The sequence below is a fragment of the Balaenoptera musculus genome, chromosome 2 (genome assembly GCF_009873245.2).
Source record: "Balaenoptera musculus isolate JJ_BM4_2016_0621 chromosome 2, mBalMus1.pri.v3, whole genome shotgun sequence".
In the NCBI taxonomy this organism is placed as follows: domain Eukaryota; kingdom Metazoa; phylum Chordata; class Mammalia; order Artiodactyla; family Balaenopteridae; genus Balaenoptera; species Balaenoptera musculus.
Genome location: NC_045786.1, coordinates 42,401,800 through 42,419,650, shown reverse-complemented (window position 1 = coordinate 42,419,650; position 17,851 = coordinate 42,401,800). Strand labels below are relative to the sequence as shown.

Sequence of the window (17,851 nt, the reverse complement as noted above, 5' to 3'; positions counted from 1 at the left end):
TTGGCAATTATGAATAAAACTGCCATAAACATCTAAACAAGCAACAAAAATATTAGTAAATCAAATTTGTCAGTGTATTGATTGTCATTTTAAAAAATTCACACTGAATGATTAAGATATATCCAAGGAATCAAGTATGGTTGAATACTGAAAAAAAATATTATTTTAATATATCATATTAATAGGTCCAAGGAGAAAACGATATGATTATCGTAATAGATGCAGAAAAACGTTTGACCGATTCAATACACTTTCATGATAAAAACTCTCAGCATACTTAAAACAAAAAAGAATTTCCTTAACTTTATAAAGGAGGCCAATCAAAAACATACAGCAAATGTCATACTTAAAAGGAAGACACCAAAAATGCCCCCACTGAAGTCAGGATACCCATTAGCAAGGCTTCTATCCATCACCAAACCGGACGTCATAATCAGCACAATATTGTACATCAGCTACACCTCAATTAAAAATATTTAAAACAAAAGAATTAAATAGCCTAAAAATAACAAAACTAGTTGAAACATTTATAGTATGAGAATTATACATTCACATCTATAACCTAGTATGATATTTACCTAAAATTTAAAGCACACAAAAGAATGCTGTGCAATGTTTACAGATACATAAATATATTGGAAAAGTATAAAAACACACATGAATGTAAAATACTAAATTTATGACCGTGGTGATCATCATTCCTCAGGAGGAAGAAGAATAGCATCAAGAAGGGCAATGGAGTGAGTGATGTTTAATCTATATTAAAATCTGAAGTCAATGTGGCATAGTTTATGACTTTACAAATCTAGGTGCTCTGAATAGGGTTGTTGGTGTTATTCTCTATTCTCCACATATTTGATATCGTTCATGATGGAATAAAAAGGAAAAGAAAGGAGACAAAACAACTGTTATGGGCAGGTGATAGGCTGGTATAACAATAACAAGGGGAAACTGTTAGAACTAATAAAAGAGCTCGGTTAGAGACAAAACAAACATCCCCAAATCAACAGGATTTCTATTGATCTGCAATAACCTGGGTAAATGTCTGATGGAGGAACAGCAATCCCATTTTCAGTAGCCAATTAGTTGTGAAATATTCAGGAAGAAGCTCTATAAGAACTATGCAGGACCTAGATTAAATTACAAAATTTTGCTGAGATATTTTATTAACTCTGAAGGCTGATGGACATTACACATCAATATTATGACTTTCAGATGTGGAATCAGAGGCTTAAACAGGTCGGTCAGAGGTGGCTCAGCTATTTACTAACCCATCAAGGCTTGGAACCCAAGTCACTCAAGCCTTGGCTACTTCCTCAGACCTGAAGCCAGAAGGTACATTTAACACATTTCCCCACCCTTGCCAGCTTCGCAGAGATTTACTGTCCTGAAACACACCCACTGCAGATGAAGAAAATTCCTACTGATGCCCCACTAAAAAATGCTTTTAACAGAGTGGGTAGCATTTGTGATGTGTGAAATCAACCTTCTCTCTTCTAGATAGGCATTTGCTTTCTTTCTCTCTGCTCTCCCTGCTAAAAGTAATCTTCCCCCATGTGTGATAGTCAATAAAGTAAATAATTTTATTTAAATTTTTAATCAGCAAAGTGTGGATAAAGTCAAAGGGGGAATACTGGTACGAATGGGGACAATGCCCCATCCAAGCTAAAGAACTTGAAGAATTTAACTCTCCAAAGAGGCTCAAGGTTTCCAAAGGTGGCATGTTTTCTAGTTTATGACCAGCAGATGGCAGCATAACTCAAGAAAAGAAACCAGGTTCAATTCCTTAAATTGGTTTCAAAGGTTCCTAATCTTTTTCCAAGGAGAAAAACACGGTTTTTATTCAAACAAATTGCTGGGGTAAAAATTATGAGCTTCAAGTGACAGTGGTATCCCCTGGTTAAAAAACTGAATGACATATATATGACAAGTTAAAATGAACTCACTGCAACTTCTGAAGGAATTTATACTTTAATAATCACACAAAAACATTTGTATGCATTTGAAACACAGAAACGTGGTAGAACATCTGTGTGTGCAGAATATTTACATCCACTCCCAGACAATCATTGGCCTGCTTATGCATTCGCAGACCCTTAACAATAACTCTATTGTTCCCTGGGGTCCTGGTTCCACAGATGAGACCACCGCCTTCCTCAAGCCTTAAGCTTTGGGAGGCTCGGATCTTTTAAAAGGACGGAGTGGAGCAGAAGTTCCCATTTTCTGGGTAGCTAAGTCTTAGAACTGCAAAACCTACTTTTAAAAATCATAACAGCTCTGGCATTGCAATTAACTTTTTAATCCAGAAAACACCATGTAAAACAGGGCCTTTGTGGGAATGGAGAGTTTCCCAGTGAGACGATATTTGTAGTTGTCAAGGGTATGGGATTGGAGTCCAAATGCATGAATTGGTGAGAGATATTTCTAATCTATTTACGTTAGCTGTGTGATTTGGGCAAGCAACTCAACCTCTCTAAGCTTGTTTCCCGACCTATAAAAGAGAAAGCACATTTCTTGCCTCCTGGAGTTTCTGTGAGGATTAAACGAGATAATCTCTGAAAGGCACTTAAGGAAGCACCTGGCACACAGAAGTGTCATTACCGTTGTTATTATTGCTAACACCACAATACAGTATCACTGAACATTGGCAACTTCATAGATGAGGTCTCTTTTAGTGAATTCGTCTCTGCAGGGAATAACATCATATCATGGGTGACATCTAGCCATCCATAATGTCCCTTAGTTTTCAACATTTCCGAAGCATTCTAATAAAGAAGGGCAACATTTCTTCCTTGGCAATGCCAACACAAGATCTCTGGGCTTATATTGAAGAGCCCTGATGGTGAGAAATCCTGGGGAGAATTGCCATCCACCAACCACTAGCCTTCGAGCTGCCATCCCTGGAGTGGCTACTCTCAGCAGATTCCAGGAACCGAAGTGTCCCCACTGAGAGCAGGTGCATACATGGGCACGTGAAGGTGGAGATGTTTGTGACTCAGCCTCGGCATTTTAAAACATCATCTGAAAATCTGAATTCATGTCCACGGATAGTCGATCCTAACTTTCCTGCCCCAAAGGCCTTATATTTGTAGAAATAACATTCCCCTTTTCGTGTCACACTTTCTTTCTCATCCTAAATAACAGTGAACATTTGCTAAGGTCTGGCCAGTAAGAACATATGGACTAGACCGCCCAAGCCAACTTCCTTGGACTTCACCCAGACATACACGTCTTTCTCACAGTCACGGGAATGGCCACTTAGACACACCAGGTGGGTGCGGGCTGGGGAAGTAGAACCGAGTCGGAGGAGAAAATTCATGGTGATAATTCTTGCACAGACACATTAACTTGGGGGCAGTTTATACCACTGACACTGGGCTGTGGTGTTTCTGGTGTATCATGCCCTCGCCTGACCCAGTGAACTTGCTAAGGATAATTCAAGAAAGGAAACAGCAGAGGTGAACATGCTCAGTTTAGTGGAACATGTGGCCTGGGGGAAACTGTCCTGCCCTGACCCATTTGGGGCCTTCAGAGGGCAACCTCAAAGAGGTGTTCTTAAAGCCCAACAGGCTGGACTATCCATCTCAGTGTCCCAGGAGTAGGAAGAGGAGGAGTCAAACAGATTGAGGGCAGGACTTTTCTAACAGTCCACTCATTTTTTCCCCAAAGCGCAACAACATTCTTGATGACAATGGGCCATGCCAATTAATGCTTGGAGGTAATATTAGGTGAAAGAATAACATAAGAGAGTGTTATATTGGCCTCTGGATTTGCTTCTGAAGAAGCATCCAGGATCAAAGAAAAAGCTCAACAGCCAGGCTGTGAGTTGGTACAGGACCTCAGTGGTGAGAGCTCTGGGACCTCTCTCCAGGCAGGCATCATTGAGGGGCTCTCTGTGCATCACCATTAAAGATGCGAGGTCTCAGGAGAGATGATTTGGTTGACCCTCCTTGGATGAATCAACCTTAGCCAGGATGACAGGGGACGGCACAGTACAGACAGAGCCACCAGGGGCACTGTCGAGTCTCTGGCAGCCATGGTAAGCTGTGATGCTCCACCAGCCTTGGAGGTCAAGCCTCACCATATTGAATTCTTATCTTCCCAATGGCTCTCTCCCCAAGACAGTCCCCACACACAGTCCCCTTGATCTGAGGAAAGCCCATGGTCTCCCACTTACTTGTCATTCACAAGTTTCCCATGTTGGTGAATCTGATTTTCCATTGTGAAGTTGATTGTGACACCATAGACGTGCTCATCATGAAATACCTTCATTTTGGACTTGTATGCTTCATCTTGAAAATACCGGATCATATCAGGGAACCAAACTGTAAGTCCATAATAACTGTAATACAGAAGACAGAATAGTTGAGCAGCAACGCCATCAGAGACTGCATTCATGACTTGATGTAAATCAAGCCCATTTTAAATGTATCAGTATGGTTCATTAGAAATATCTAATAATATAACTCATCATATTAATAGATCTAAGGGAAAAATATCATGACTATATCCATAGATGCCAAAAAGGTATTAGATAAAAAACGACATTCATTCCCAATAAAAACAACAATAGATTAGGAATTCATGGATGCTTCCTTAGCATGTAAAAATATATAAATCTCAGCTCAAAAGGCAGGATCTTTCTTAATGAGGAAACACTGCAGTAATTACCACTAACATAAGAAACAAGACCAGGATACACATTATCAGCACTACCATTTAACACTAAGTTGTAGGTCTTAGCTAACTCAGCTACTCATGAGAAAGAACATAGGAATATAAAGTTGCAAAGCAAGAGCTAAAACTATCTGGAGGGCAAAGAGCAGAAGCAAGAAGAACTACAATCCTACAACCTGTGGAACAAAAACCACATTCACAGAAAGATAGACAAGATGAAAAGGCAGAGGGCTATGTACCAAAAGAAGGAACAAGATAAAACCCCAGAAAAACAACTAAATGAAGTGGAGACAGGCAACCTTCCAGAAAAAGAATTCAGAATAATGATAGTGAAGATGATCCAGGACCTCGGAAAAATAATGGAGGCAAAGATCGAGAAGATGCAAGAAATGTTTAACAAAGACTTAGAAGAATTAAAGAACAAACAAACAGAGATGAACAATGTAATAACTGAAATGAAAAATACACTAGAAGGAATCAATAGCAGAATAACTGAAGCATAAGGACGGATAAGTGACCTGGAAGACAGAAGGGTGGAATTCACTGCTGTGGAAGAGAATAAAGAAAAAAGAATGAAAAGAAATGAAGAAGGCCTAAGAGACCTCTGGGACAACATGAAACACAACAGCATTCGCATTATAGGGGTCCCAGAAGGAGAAGAGAGAAAGAACGGACTCGAGAAAATATTTGAAGACATTATATTTGAAAACTTCCCTAACATGGAAAAAGAAATAGCCACCCAAGTCCAGGAAGTGCAGAGAGGCCCATACAGGATGAACCCAAGGAGAAACTAGCCGAGACAAATAGCAATCAAACTGGCAAAAATTAAAGACAAAGAAAAATTATTGAAAGCAGCAAGGGAAAACTGACAAATAACATACAACGGAACTCCTATAAGGTTAACAGCTGATTTCTCAGCACAAACTCTACAAGCCAGAAGGGAGTGGCATGATATACTTAAAATGATGAAATGGAAGAAGCTACAACCAAGATTACTCTACACAGCAAGGATCTCATTCAGATTCAATGGAGAAATCAAAAGCTTTACAGAGAAGCAAAAGCTAAGAGAATTCAGCACCACCAAACCAGCTCTACAACAAATGCTAAAGGAACTTCTCTAAGTGGGAAACAAAAGAGAAGAAAAGAACCTACAAAAACAAACCCAAAACAATTCAGAAAATGGTCATAGGAACATACATATTGATAATTACCTTAAATGTGAATGGATTAAATGCTCCAACCAAAAGACACAGGCTTGCTGAATGGATACAAAAACAAGACCCATTTATATGCTGTCTACAAGAGACCCACTTCAGACCTAGGGACACATACAGACTGAAAGTGAGGGGATGGAAAAAGATATTCCATGCAAATGGAAATCAAAAGAAAGCTGGAGTAGCAATACTCATATCAGATAAAATAGACTTTAAAATAAAGAATGTTACAAGAGATAAGGAAGGACACTACATAATGATCAAGCAATCAATCCAAGAAGAAGATATAACAATTATAAGTATATATGTACCGAACATAGGAGCACCTCAATACATAAGGCAACTGCTAACAGCTATAAATGAGGAAATCGACAGTAACACAATAATAGTGGGGGACTTTAACACCTCACTTACACCAATGGACAGATCATCCAAAATTAAAATAAATAAGGAAACAGAAGCTTTAAATGACATTCCATCCAAAAACAGCAGATTTATAGGACATTCCATCCAAAAACAGCAGATTACACGTTCTTCTCAAATGCACATGGAACATTCTCCAGGATAGATCACATCATAGATCACAAATCAAGCCTCAGTAAATTAAGAAAATTGAAATCATACCAAGCATCTTTTCTGACCACAACGCTATGAGATTAGAAATCAGTTACAGAGAAAAAAACGTAAAAAACACAAACACATGGAGGCTAAACAATACGTTGCTAAATAACCAAGAGATCACTGAAGAAATCAAACAGGAAATCAAAACATACATAGAGATAAATGACAATGAAAACACGACGATCCAAAACCTATGGGATGCGAGAAGGCAGACAGCAGAAGCAAGAAGAACTACAATCCTGTAGCCTGTGGAACAAAAACCACATTCAAAGAAAGATAGACAAGATGAAAAGGGAAGGAAGATACACAAGATGAAGAGAGAAGTTTATAGCTATACAAGCCTACCTCAAGAAACAAGAAAAATCTCAAATAAACAATCTAACCTTACACCTAAAGGAACTTGAGAAAGAAGAACAAACAAAACCCAAAATTAGCAGAAGGAAAGAAATCATAAAGATCAGAGCAGACATAAATGAAATAGAAACAAAGAAAACAATAGTAAAGATCAATAAAACTAAAAGCTTGTTCTTTGAGAAGGTAAACAAAATTGATAAACCATTAGCCAGACTCATCAAGAAAAAGAGGGAGAGGACTCAAATCAATAAAATTAGAAATGAAAAAGGAGAAGTTACAACAGATGCCGCAGAAATACAAAGCATCCTAAGAGACTACTACAAGCAACTCTATGCTAATAAAATGGGCAACCTGGAAGAAATGGACAAAATCTTAGAACAGTATAACCTTCCAAGACTGAAACAGGGAGAAATAGAAAATATGAGCAGACCAATCACAAGTAATGAAATTGAAACTGTGATTAAAAATCTTCCAACAAACAAAAGTCCGCGACCAGATGGCTTCACAGGGAATTCTATCAAACATTTAGACAAGAGCTAGCCCCCATCCTTCTCAAACTCTTCCAAAAAATTTCAGAGGAAGGAACACTCCCAAACTCATTCTATGAGGCCACCATCACCCTGATACCAAAACCAGACAAAGATACTACAAAAAAAGAAAATTGCAGGCCGATATCACTGATGAATAGAGATGCAAAAATCCTCAACAAAATACTAGCAAGCAGAATCCAAAAACACATTAAAAGGATCATACACCATGATCAAGTGGGATTTATCCCAGGGATGCAAGGATTCTTCAATATACGCAAATCAATCAATGTGATACACCATATTAACAAACTGAAGAATAAAAACCATAAGATCATTTCAGAAGATGCAGAAAAAGCTTTTGACAAAATTCAACACCGATTTATGATAAAAACTCTCCAGAAAGTGGGCATAGAGGGAACTTACCTCAACATAATAAACGTCATATATGACAAACCCACAGCAAACATCATTCTCAATGGTGAAAAACTGAAAGCATTTCCTCTAAGATCAGGAACAAGACAGGGATGTCCAGTCTCACCACTATTATTCAACATAGGTTTGGAAGTCCTAGCCATGGCAATCAGAGAAGAAAAAGAAATAAAAGGAATCCAAATTGGAAAAGAAGAAGTAAAACTGTCACTGTTTGCAGATGGCATGATACTATACATAGAGAATCCTAAAGAAGCCACCAGAAAGCTACTAGAGCTAATCAGTGAATTTGGTAAAGTTGCAGGATACAAAATTAATGCACAGAAATCTCTTGCATTCCTATACACTAATGATGAAAAATCTGAAAGAGAAATTAAGGAAACACTCCCATTTACCACTGCAACAAAAAGAATAAAATACCTAGGAATAAACCTACCTAAGGAGACAAAAGACCTGTATGCAGGAAACTATAAGACACTGATGAAAGAAATTAAAGATGATACCAACAGATGGAGAGATATACCATGTTCTTGGATTGGAAGAATCAATATTGTGGAAATGACTGTCCTAACCAAAGCAATCTACAGATTCAATGCAATCCCTATCAAATTACCAATGGCATTTTTTATGGAACTGGAACAAAAAATCTTAAAATTTGTATGGAGACACAAAAGACCCCAAATAGCCAAAGCAGTCATGAGGGAAAAAAACGGAGCTGGAGGCATCAGACTCCCTGACTTCAGACTATACTACAAAGCTACAGTAATCAAGACAATATGGTACTGGCACAAAAACAGAAACATAGATCAACGGAACAAGATAGAAAGCCCAGAGATAAACCCACGCACATTTGGTCCACTAATCTATGACAAAGGAGGCAAGGATATACAGTGGAGAAAAGACAGTCTCTTCAATAGTGGTGCTGGGAAAACTGGACAGCTACATGTAAAAGAATGAAATTAGAACACTCCCTAACACCATACACAAAAATAAACTCAAAATGGATTAGAGACCTAAATGTAAGACCGGACACTATAAAACTCTTAGAGGAAAACATAGGAGGAACACTCTTTGACATAAATCATAGCAAGATCTTTTTTGATCCATGTCCTAGAGTAATGGAAATAAAAACAAAAATAAACAAATGGGACCTAATGAAACTTCAAAGCTTTTGCACAGCAAAGGGAACCATAAACAAGACGAAAAGACAACCCTCAGAATGGGAGAAAATATTTGCAAATGAATCATTGGACTAAGGATTAATCTCCAAAATATATAAACAGCTCATGCAGCTCAATATTAAAAAAAACAAACAACCCAATCCAAAAATGGGAAGAAGACCTAGATAGACATTTCTCCAAAGAAGACATACAGATGACCAAGAAGCACATGAAAAGCTGCTCTACATCACTAATCATTAGAGAAATGCAAATCAAAACCACAATGATATATCACCCCACACCAGTCAGAATGGCCATCATCAAAAATTTTACAAACAATAAATGCTGGAGAGGGTGTAGAGAAAAGGGAACCCTCTTGCACTGTTGGTGGGAATGTAAATTGATACAGCCACTATGGAGAACAGTATGGAGCTTCCTTAATGAACTAGAAATAGAACTACCATACGACCCAGCAATCCCACTCCTGGGCATATATCCTGAGAAAACCATAATTCAAAAGGACCCATGTACCCCAATGTTCATTGCAGCACCATTTACAATAGCCAGGACATGGAAACAACCTAAATGTCCATCGACAGATGAATGGATAAAGAAGATGTGGCACATATATACAATGGAATATTACTCAGCCATAAAAAGAAATGAAATTTAGTTATTTGTAGTGAAGTGGATGGACCTAGAGTCTGTCCTACAGAGTGAAGTAAGTCAGAAAGAGAAAAACAAATAGCGTATGCTAACACATATATATGGAATCTAAAAAAAAAAAAATGGTTCTGAAGAACCTAGGGGCATGATAGGAATAAAGACACAGATGTAGAGAATGGACTTGAGGACACGGGGAGTGGGAAGGGTAAGATGGGACGAAGTGAGAGAGTGGCATTGACATATATACATTACTAAATGTAAAATACATAGCTAGTGAGAAGCAGCCGCATAATACAGGGAGATCACCTTGGTCCTTTATGACCACCTAGAGGGGTGGGATAGGGAGTGTGGGATGGAGACACAAGAGGGAGCGGATATCAGGATATATGTGTATGTATAGCTGATTCACTTTGTTATACATCAGCAACTAACACAACAATGTAAAGCAATTATACTCCAATAAAGATGTAAAAAAAAAATAATAAAAAAAATTTTTTAATAAAATAAAAATTAAAAAAAAAAAGGATCAGAAATTTCCTAGTTGTAGAAGCCACTAGAGTTGGTTGCCTGTTACTTAGAGCCAAAATCATCCAATCTGACACAGACTCTGTGAGTTAGAACCAACTGTAACCCTCAGTGTATAGATGAGGCACCTGAAGCACAAGGAAATTAATGAACTTAAGGAAGACAGAGCTTACCTTAAAGCCATGGTGAACCAGACCACGGCCAGAATCAGTGTGTTCATCCTGTAGGGCCCCATCACACAGTACAGAGCATTTTCCCAGACCTATAACACACAGAAGAGATGGGTTGTTAAAGGCAGAAACTTGTGACTTGGAAGAGCTCATTTTTAATATTTTCTATTTAATTGCCTAGGAACCCATGGAGAGAATGGGCAACCATTATCTTCCAGAGGCAGCAATTCTGCTCAAATAACAAGGAAAGCCTCTCCTCTTCTTACTGGCTGGCCTCAACTTCTAACAGTCCTGTAGCATCTGGGAACACAGCAATGCTCCATGCATGTGACAAAAAGCACACGGAGTGGAGACGTCAAGTCAGTGAATAGCCTTGAGTAGTGAGTTCTGCTCCCCACCAGTGGGAATGGGTGATATTCCAAACATTGAACCACCCTACACCAAGAAGGTCATCCAGGCTCAGGAGACTCTGGCCATTGACTGCCTCAGTGTTCAATAGTTGATTCACCTCATAGGAGCTTTGCCCTTCATGAAGACTTTCTCAGAAATCACCAACAAATCTCAAAGGGGTCATTTCTTTAACCCACTCCTTTCTTCCTGTGGGCTATTTAATGAGAAGGTGTTAGAGAGAAAGGTGTTTACTCAGACTAGACATTGCACCTATATTCAAAATCTCTGCCTTGGGAAGGAAGAACAAAGAAAAGAAACAAAGGTTTATAGTTTGTGGCTCAAAGGCTCACAGGTAAGCATGGGCTAGGACCCGAAAGTCCCTATCCAAGGTTGCTTCCTGCCCACCACACTGTCTTGGGTTGATGGGGGTGTTCAAGATCTCTATTCTTCATCCCCTGACATTACAGATTTCCATAGAGCCTCCCTCTCAACAACCCCAGGTCCCCAGTTGTACCTGCTTGAAAGTGGTCTTGAATCTGACTAGCCAGCGCTGGTACCAAGTCCCTGTTGAACTTTGGATCTCAATGAATTCATCCATTTGCTTGGGAGTTTTAATGTTGGAAACCTGTAAAGCAAAGATGGGCTAGAGAATCTTAACCCCACTTTGACTTTTCAGTTCTTAGTTTAATGTAACTGATTTTATTAACTTACTTAGGGCTAGAGGAGCTTTTGGTGACCCTACAGGTCAGTAATTCTTAACCAAAATTGTACATAGTATCTCTTTAGGGATCTTTCTCAGGTGGCTATGTCCCACTGCAGACAAAATGAGTCAGAGTTTTTTCACTCAATTATGGCTTTGGGAAATACGCTGAATTCCTGTTTATATCTGATTTGCCCATAGTAGAATTGACTTCACCTTAAAATTCACAAGTCTATCCTTAATGGATACTAACATCACAGAAGTCTAGAACCCATATAGGCAACAGTGTGTGTGTGTGTTTGTGTGTGTGTGTTAGGAAAGGGGGTTTGCTATGTAAAACATTTTTAAAACACAGCAGAATATAAGACATTTTTAAAACACAGCAGAATAAAAGACATTATGTCCTCCTTCTGCACAGCAAAGGAAATCATCAACAAAATGAAAAGGCAACTTACTGAATGGGAGAAAATACTTGCAAATCATATATCTGATAAGAGACTAATATCCAAAATATAAAAAGAACTCATGCGACTCAATAGCAAAAAAAAAAAAAAAAAAAGATCCAATTAAAAAATGGACAGAGGATCTGAATAGACAGTTTTCCAAAGAAGACATACAGATGGCCAACAGGTACATGAAAAAAATGCTCAACATCACTAATCATCAGGGAAATGCAAATCAAAGCTACAATGAGATATCACCTCATACCTGCTAGAATGGTTATTATCAAAAAGACAAGAAATAACAAGTGTTGACAAGGATGTGGGGAAAAGGAAATTCTTCTGCATTGTTGGTGGGGATGTAAATTGGTGCAGCTACTATGGGAAGTAGTATAGAGGTTCTATAATTAAATTAAAAATAGAACTACCATATGATCCAGCAATTCCACTTCTGGGTATTTATCTGAAGGAAATGAAAACACTAACTCGAAAAGATATCTGCATTCCCATGTTCACTGCAGTATTATTTATAAAAGTGAAGATATGGAAACAACCTAAGTGGCCATCAACAGGTGAATGGATAATGATGTGATATACACCCACCCACGCAAACACACACACAATGGAATACTACCCAGCCACAAAAAATTAAAAAAAAAAATCTTGCCATTTGCGCCAACATGGATGGACGTCAAGGGCATTATGTAAGTGAAATAAGTCAGACAGAGAAAGACAAATACTCTATGATCCCACTTGTATATGGAATCAAACAAACAAACAAAACAAAACAGAAACAGAAAACCAAGCTCATAGATACAGAGAACAGACTGGTGGTTCCCACAGGGGAGAGGGTGTGGGGGGTGGATAAAATAGAAGAAAGGCGTCAAAGGTACAAATTTTCAGTTATAAAATAAGTCACGGGGATGTAACGTAGAGCATGGTGACTACAGTTAATAATACAGTATTCATTACTTGAAAGTTGTTAACAAAGTAAATCTTAAAAGTCTTCATCACAAGAAAAAAAATTTTTGTAAATGTGTGGTGACAGATGGTAACGAGACTTATTGTGGTGATCATTTTGCAATGTATACAAATAAATGAATCATTATGTGGTGCACCTGAAACTAATATAATGTTATCTGTCAATTATACCTTAATTTTTAAAAAGAGAGAGAAACTATGTCCTCCTTGCTACCCCTGGTTTTTCTGGAGGAAATCAAAGAGATAGGGAATGGGAATAAGGCTGTATATCTCAGGGCTCCCCCCAGGGCCCCGGAAAGCATTAATTTGTCCGATGTCAGCAGGTAGCCCCAAGGAGCAATCCTGACTCATTAAGACAGCGATTTTCAGTTTAATCAATGTTTAAGACAACCATTGCATTCTATAACTAACCATCATGCTAAGGAGATTCCTAACCACACAAACTCTTAGCCAAGTTATCAAGGTCCGTGCATGCAGACCAATTCAGAGGAAAATAGAAGAGTGTACTCAAAAAATTCAAAACCAGTTTCTATCACCTCCTCCAACAAACCTTTCTTTCTAGGGAGAAAAGGCTTTAGTCGTAAGTGTCTCCATCTCTTTCTTCAGCCAAGGGACTGAGAATGTGAGGAGACAAAGAAAGAGAGAGATGAGGCTGGATATCCACAGGGGAAAATACAGTCCCTGAATTAGGGACAATTGCTTCTTTAATCCCCAAGCACTGAGCCTAGGATGGCTTGGCTTTGTTTTTCTAAACCCTGAAAACAGTGGTTCTTAAACTCTTGGGAGGGCCGGATACCCCTTTGAGAACCTCGTAAAAGCATAGGTGCTCTTCCTAAAACTCACAGGTATATAAGCATGACAGAGCCTCCTGGGCTGGTCCTGCCATTCCTGGTTATGTGGCCTTTGCAAATGCTCTTCTGCCCGGGCCCAGACTGGGACACAGGAGAGGGAACGCAGCAGGCCCTCCAGTGGGACTCTTGGCTGGAACTGGTCTTTGTCTTATTAGGTACCCCAGGGAGACCAAGAACCCAGCTGCAGCCGAAAGAGGCCGAGGAGAAGGTTGACCTCAAGTCAGGAAGCACATTAAGAATCACACTAAATGGGACTTCCCAGCAGTCCAGTGGTTAAGACTTTGTGCTTGCACCGCAGGGGGTGCGGGTTCAATCCCTGGTCAGGGAACTAAGATCCCACATGCCTGAGGTGTGGAGGGGGGAAGGGGAAGGGGGAAGGGGGAAGGGGGAAGGGGAGGGGGGAAGGGGAGGGGGGGAAGGGGAGGGGAAGGGGAGGAGGGAAGGGGAGGGGAAGGGGAGGAGGGAAGGGGAGGGGAAGGGGAGGGGAGGGGAGGGGAGGGGGAGGGGAGGGGGGGGGGGGGGAGGGGGAGGGGAGGGAGGGGGAGGGGAAGGGGAGGGGAGGGGGAGGGGAGGGGGAGGGGAAGGGAGGGGAGGGGAGGGGAGGGGAGGGGAGGGGAGGGGGAGGGGGAGGGGGAGGGGGAGGGGAGGGGGAGGGGAGGGAAGGGGAGGGGAAGGGAGAAGGGGAGGGGAAGGGGAGGGGAGAAGGGAAGGGGAGGGGAGAAGGAAATGCAAATTTTGTCTTTGCTTTGCTCCTGGGGAAAAATAACACCCTATTCCCTAGGGATCTGGGAGTGGGTGTGTTGACAACTTGCAAGCATAATTACTCTAATTTACAGTTAACTAGGATACTTGGCTTTGCTTCAGTCTAAAGTAGAATACAGTCTGTGTGGTCTGTGTTCACCCCAGCCTTGCAGAGCATGAGTTCTCAGGGGAATACTTCAACCCACCCCCTTTCCAAAGGTGTCTCAATGGACACCTGCCAGGGGGCTGTTCAGAAGCTTGTGAGGTAGCGAATGGGGCTGCTGAAAGCCAGGGCTCTGTCGGGGAGCCAGGGCTCTGTCGGGGAGGGGAAAGTATTCCTCTACCCTCTTAGGCTCCCTGGCTGGGTCTGGAAGTTAAACTGGCAAAGAGAGATTAACAGGAGTAAAGCATCCACATTTTACTGAATTTTTACATGTCCGTGGGAGCCTTCACAAGAGAATGAAGCCCCGAAGAAGTGACCAGCCCAGGAAGTTTTTATACCTTGTAGGAACAGTACATTTGTGAAGAACTGACAAGACAAAGGGATTTGGGCTAGAGTGAATAAATGGTGAAGAAGTAATTAGGACGATAAGGGTTAGTTTAACAAGGTTTGTTGATACAGCCTTCTTGGCCCTAAGTTCCCCATCTCTGCTGAGAACAACCATCTTCTTTCCTCCTGGTGCAGGGAGAGCACCTTCCATCTGGGAGATTTATGGTCTGTTTCAGGGAAGAAGGGGGAGCAGGGGGAGGTCAGAGTGACATTTCTACTTCTGCTGTTTTCTCAAACTCCTTCAGCTTAACGATATTCAATCTGCCGAGGTGCCATATTTTGGGGTATCATGTCCTGAACCCCATCACCTCCAAGGTGGATGTGAGGAGGGCCACATCCAGGGTTCACCATGAACACTAAGAGCCTGGCCTACCCTAAGCTCTTCCTCCAGGCCCCTGAGCGTGTTTACTGTGAGTACCGTCTACAGAGGGGAGCGCACAGGATCATAGCAGACGACCCCATTCAGCAGGGCTGAGTATCACTCCTGACTCCGGCCACTGCCCAGCTGTCTGAGGTCAGGAACACTTTCCAGCTGTTTTTCTTTTCTTTTTTTTTTTCCTGGCCCATCCAGTCATCCTCTTCTACAAAATTACTATGATCGTCAAGTCAGTATGGAAATACTGAGCCCGTGACCTTTTTAATTCCCTTTTCCTGAGAAAGGGTGAAATCTACTAACAGCAGAGGTTATACCCAAAGACTCAGTAACATCTCCTAGGAATAAGCAGGAGCTTGGAGAGAAGGCTATAGAATGGGTGGGGGTGGGAGGCAGGACTGAACCAAGCATACCCAGACCCCAGGGGACAGGGCGCTCCTGCTAACATCTGGGGTCCAGACCTGCAGTCCAGCTGCAGCATTAAAATCCATCACAGGGAGCGGCGGGGATGGGAGGTTGGGAGAACCATCAATTCCCTTACCATCTTTCATTTGGAGTAGTTCTGCTAATTGTGCTTCTTCTTCCTTTTTTTTTTAAGTGTGGGAAATTTTTAATAAGAAAGTTAATTGAGGAAGGATTAAGAAAATGAACTAGCTAAAAGTTATATTTTCAATTACATTTCGTTTATCCAACCGGGAAGTCTATAAATATTGTTAATGGTGCTTCTTAATAAATGTTTGTGATAAAAGGACTGGTCCCATATTTTAGATAATTTTAGGAGCGTTGGAATTGGGGAAATATGCCACTGGACAACTTTCTATAAAATCTGTTATTTGAGTTTATTTATTAAAAAATATAACATAAAATATTTGGATAATAGTTAACATCTATGAGGTATTTACTCTAAGCCAGGCACAGTTTAGGTGCTTGATTTTAATCCTTACCATAACTGTATTTATAAACATTGTTATCCTTCTTTTCCCAATGAAGAAAATAAGGCACAGACAGTACCTTGCCTAAGGCCACACAGCTAGAACATGTTAAAACCAGGATTTGGACCCAGACTGGTCTGGCTTCAGGTTGTAGATTCTTAGCTTCTATGGGGTCCTGCCTGAGAATCAGGGGTTTCAAGTAACAGGTTAACAAGAAGAAGTGTTTTACTCCAGACTCAAATTATGGAAGCCAAAGAAGCAAAAGCAGTGAGTTGGAGTAGGTGGGAGTTAACTCAGGAAGGCTTCCTTGAAGAAATGGATTTGGAGTTGGTCTAAAAGGGGGTCATGCAGACAGGTACACAGGGACCCTGCCGTGGGTATTCCTCGTGGTTGGCCACAGCTTGGTGGGAAGAGCACAGTTCATGGTAACTAACAGGACCTCCTCATGGAAACTGCCATTCGCTAGTTTTTCACTTTTTAAACTAGTGAGAAGGGAAATCCAGGCTAACAGCCAATGCTGGTAAGGATGCTGAGAAACAGGTATCCTATCACTGGTGGTATCACAGATCATTGCAACTCTACTGAAATGTAATTTGCAATGCATCTCAAGAGCTATAAAAATACTCATGCTGTTTGAGCCACTCATTTTATTTCTAGGAGTCTACTCTTAGAAAACAAACCCAGAACACGAAAGGAAAGGAACTATGTGTAGGAAAAGGTTCATTGCAGCAATATTTGCAGGGACAAGGTAATAAAACAGGGCATATGAATCTCTAACATTGGGGACATGTTTACAAAAACTGTGTTAATGTTTCTAACATTAATGTCCATTAAGAGGATGACTGTGGATACTATGAGACACATATAGAATGCCCATAAGTACTCCTAAATAATCTATATGCATTGATATATGTAAATCTATGTACATATGGTTATCCCCATATGAATACAGCTAGTTTTTCCCTTTGCCATTTTTGAACAATTAACAGTACCAAGAAGGTATCCATCAAAATGCAAAGAATAATTATGATGCAGTAATAGGAATGTCAGGGGCTTTATTCCCCTTTTGACAAATTTTCTGAGATGTGCTTATATAATAAAATTATTTTTTAGCAAACCAAAGCAGTGAAGAGGAGAGGCCCCCTCCTGTTGGCATAAGTGACCATGCACTTACCGTGAACACCTTCTCTGGGGCCCCCTTAGCCCTCATGTTGGTGTCGTGGACGTGCTTGAGAATCATCCAGGCTTCGTCGTGTTTGCCCATCTGGTAAAACCAAGGAAAGAGACATGAACAATCTTTTGCTGATTAGGGGTGGAAAACCCTACAAGCCCAACAGGTGCTGATACCCAAGTCTGAGGCGATTGGCCATGGATGTGTTACTACCTAGGGCTTGTGAAAGACTAGGACAAGTTTCTGTCACAGCCCATCTTGGAAGGATAATATGGTTGTACCTTCAAGGTGTAAATGCTGGGTATTATTATCATTATAGGCTATGAGTAACTATTCATAGTTTAAGGTTGAATAGACTGCAGGGTGGGAGCCATGT

The 17,851-nt window shown here is 40.5% G+C and overlaps 1 protein-coding gene across 5 annotated transcripts in view; it reads right to left on the bottom strand.

The window, feature by feature from the left end:
* SV2B (synaptic vesicle glycoprotein 2B) overlaps positions 1-17,851 on the bottom strand; it is a 233,196-nt gene that overhangs the window by 16,543 nt on the left and 198,802 nt on the right. For all 5 annotated transcript variants that reach the window (XM_036844350.1, XM_036844349.1, XM_036844353.1 and 2 more), the window contains 4 exons: positions 17,479-17,568; positions 11,251-11,361; positions 10,350-10,438; positions 4,178-4,342 (listed from right to left, as the gene is read on the bottom strand). In XM_036844350.1, coding sequence (XP_036700245.1) covers positions 4,178-4,342; positions 10,350-10,438; positions 11,251-11,361; positions 17,479-17,568 — 455 coding nt within the window. The remainder of the gene's footprint in view (positions 1-4,177; positions 4,343-10,349; positions 10,439-11,250; positions 11,362-17,478; positions 17,569-17,851) is intronic.